At 43.4% G+C, this 3,766-nt stretch overlaps 1 protein-coding gene across 1 annotated transcript; it reads left to right on the top strand.

Moving 5' to 3' along the window:
• The first annotated feature begins 737 nt into the window (after positions 1-737).
• LOC127767877 (uncharacterized) lies at positions 738-1,548 on the top strand. The gene has a single exon (XM_052293349.1). The coding sequence runs from the start codon at positions 1,043-1,045 to the stop codon at positions 1,343-1,345; it is 303 nt and encodes a 100-aa protein (XP_052149309.1). The 5' UTR covers positions 738-1,042; the 3' UTR covers positions 1,346-1,548.
• Positions 1,549-3,766: the final 2,218 nt, after the last annotated feature.

Genomic DNA, 3,766 nt, shown 5'->3' with positions numbered 1-3,766 from the left:
TTTTCATATTTTATTCGGAATTGGAATCGGAAACCCCGGATACGAAAACGGAATCGAATATTATCGAAACTGAAAACGGAGCGAAAACAAACCGGCGCGAATACGGTAACGAAAATTTATCGGAATAAAAACTCCCTCAAACTGATAAATCCAATTGAATAAATTATGTATGTTTAAAAGAGTAATGTTGTTGATAAATCCCCATGTAGGACAAAAAAATATTCTTATGTAATTTTAGTTTGCATAACAAATATTTTTTTAAAAAAAATAGCCAAACACCATGGTATTCACTATTCAGTGCTTAAAAAAGAATCCAGGGTATTTCTTTCACAAAATTTCTGGTAATTCCGAGAAAATTTCCGACCGATTCCGAGTTCCGACGGAAACTGCCCTTATCATTTCCGATTCCGTTTCCGAGAAAATATTTCCGAATTTGTTTCCGTTTCCGAAAAAATTCGGACCGACATATTCCGTTTTCGAAAAATAGGTTCGAATCCGGAAAGTTTTCGTACCGTTTTCACCCCTACCTGTTAGATGTTGCATAATAGAAAGCTACGGATGGATCCATAGGCTAAGCCAGAATCATTTCAAGTATCTCACACTCTCACGCGCGTGCATGATCTAGACGCGCGAACGCCCGTCCGTTAAACCCACTCACCGCCATGTGCGGCATATGCCTGAGTGCGAAGCATAGTCGCATGACGACCTACAGGGCTACAACTCCCAGTCCCAGCACTTTGCCGAGAAAAAAAAGAAAAGACCCAAACCGCCCATGACCCCGCGTCTCCGCCACATCGTGACACCGGATACCGGTGCTATGCACCACGAGAGCACGAGACGAGACGCGCGGGTACAACTACATTCCACACGCGACTACTAGCTAATAGCAAAGCAGCAGTAAGTAACACGTTACACCGGCATCCCCCCAGGCCCCAACCCGTCAAAGCATAAGCCCACACAGCGGGAGAAACACTCGGCGGCGACCGGCCGTCGCGGCCTCGCCGGGAAGAGCAGGTTAATTAGCGGCCGCTCGATCGACGATATGGGGGGCAGCCTGGTGTCCATGCTGCGGTGGCCGCCGGACCTCGGCGTGCCGAGCCTGGCGGCGCTGCTGCCGTCGTCGGCGGCCGGCCACTACGCGGGCGCGCCGGCCCTCCGCGGGTGGCACTGGCAGCACTGGTGGCCGGAGCGGCTCAGCTCGGCGGTGCGGCGGTGGCCGGAGCTCGTGCAGGACTTTTCCCCCATCGTGGACGCCGTGCTCTGGGGCCTCGTCACCGCCATCGAGTCCGTCGCGCTCTTCTCCATGGTGTGCTGCTTCTTCCTCTTCTGCGGCTGCACGCTATGATCGGTGCCACTCCCCCACCATATAGGGCGCGCGTACGTACGTACGTATGCATAATTGTATATGATCGCTTCCTAGCTCTGCTCTGAATCTCCCAACTGTTTTTGATTGATTTTTTTTTCAGATGATTCTCCATTTTGTCGTCGGTTTTTCACTGTGTTCATGCTTCATGGCAAATTAATTTAGATGCCGCTAATTGTATTGTACTGGTGCTTAGTGCGTAGATTTGTTACTGGATTTTGCTTGTCTGATGTATGTGCAGAGCAGTGAGGCAGAAGAACAGCAAGCACCATTGATTGTTTTGGGTGATGAAATGTTTGGGGAGAGGGATTGAGTGAGATTCGGTTGGACTAGTTGGTGCGGGTGCGCGGTCGGAACGGGGGTGAGTCCAACCCTCGAAATATCTTATGATTTTCTTAATCGTGGCGAGTCCATGAAACTACTATTTCCTACCTGATTATACTCGTCATAAAAATATAACAAAATAACTTCGACCACTATATTTTTTATTATAATATATAAAAATATTAATAACTGTATTAAAATATCAATAACTGTATTATGATTTTATGGAAGTAATTTTTAATCATCATATTTTATAAATATTTTAGATGTTATTTATAGTCAAAGTTTTTAAAGTTTAACAATAGTCTAATATGACAAATATTATTAACCGAGGAATATATAAAATTCTTTTTTTACTCCCTTGTCTCGTATAAGTGCACTTACTCACTCCGTCACTTAAGAAAACTAACCTACCGGAAGTAACACATCTTTTTAGATTAATAGTATCATAATATGTAACATCCGATTATATATTTGTTATTTAAGATTGGAGGAATATTATAGGATATGATTGAATTGTTCAGATTTATAGTACACACGTAGTATTAGGGTATTGGAACTGAAGGTGTAGTTAATACCAGTAGGCAGTAGCTGTTGTAGACAGTGCACTGATGAGTCGCGGATTGCATGTCACGTTTCGGTGTTGTCGTTCTGTCCTAGGACCTCGTGAAGCGCCACTGTTGCAGTCAGGACCATTTACAGGTTAAAACCATGATCCGATGCCTGGCCAAAATCCGGCTTCATTCCTACTAACACGGCCCTTTTGTTCAGAGAGCTGTGATGCTTTCGGACGTCGCATAACACGGCCTGGCTTCAACAGGCAATTTGGCGGCATCAACGTGTGTATAACTGTATATGCTCATAAAAGATTATCTACGCTTTGAAATTTATTTCGACTGTTACCGTAGAGTGTTCGAATGAAATGGTGTCTTTCTGAAGCTAATGAGCGAACCGCCATGACAAATTTTACTATAGGAAATCGTCGGTTTTAGCTAAACTCGTCGGACGAAGCGTCGCCTTCCTCTGCTGCCCACGCGCTGCTTCCCATCGACGGCGATGACCCCCATGGCGCCAACGGACGGGATAGGGAGAGAAAAGAGATGAAAGAACTGACATATGGATCCAGGGGGTAATTTTAAGGGTAATTTTAATATTTCACGTGATTTTTCGCTCCTCTCCAACCGGAAATTATTATTTTAATGGGTACGATGTCCACTGTTAAATTACCACGTTTATAGAATATTTACCCCTAAAAGTCACTTTGTGTTGTGTTTTACAGCTAAAATCGTGAAGTAACGATATACTGTAGAAAAATTTACCATTTGAGATAGCTTCGACACTTGATGTGTCGAGTATCCCCGCAAGATTACATAATTCTCTTTTATTACTAGTATTTTATAAACAGACTCCTAATATCTTCTCTGGATAACGAAATCCTTTTTATTAAGTAGGTATTTTAAACAGCCTCCTAATATCTTCTGTGGATATCTGCTGCTCGCAATGGCCACGTTTATTAATGAGATTGAGGGCATGTTTACTTTGATGAAAAAAAAACCTTATCAAATTTTGGTAATTTTGGCATAAATTGTTAAAATTTTGGTAGGATTTCTTATATAACTACCAAAATTTGGCAGCAAACTAAATATGTCCACTTTTTTAGTAACTTTATCAAAATTTAGTAAGGTTGAAAATAACGTCAAACTGAAAAAGTCATGAGTAAGCGAGAGCTCAACAACTGAACAGCAGACAGACGTTAGCCCCCATTGCCCCACGTGTAGCAGCACCAAAGCGCGCCAGTAGAGAGTCGCCCCGGCTCTCGTCCACACAATGATACAAACAAAACTAAAAACGACCCGTCCGCTCGACACCTCGTGCTGCGCGGACGAAAAACAACGGAGCCCGTCGGTCCCGGTCAGCCATCTTATTTTGAGCGGCTGACGCGTGGGTCCTACAGTTTGTGATCTTTATATACGAATAACCCACGTTAGAGGGCAGTAGTACGTGAGAACAGATAAACTCAGATCCCCTTTAATTCAAAGAAAATTTATAGGAATTCAGAGGATTTTATCCTTATAGAAA

Source organism: Oryza glaberrima, chromosome 3 (genome assembly GCF_000147395.1).
Source record: "Oryza glaberrima chromosome 3, OglaRS2, whole genome shotgun sequence".
Lineage (NCBI taxonomy): Eukaryota > Viridiplantae > Streptophyta > Magnoliopsida > Poales > Poaceae > Oryza > Oryza glaberrima.
The sequence above is the reverse complement of the archived record's forward strand: the minus strand, read 5'-3'. Positions and strand labels throughout refer to the sequence as shown.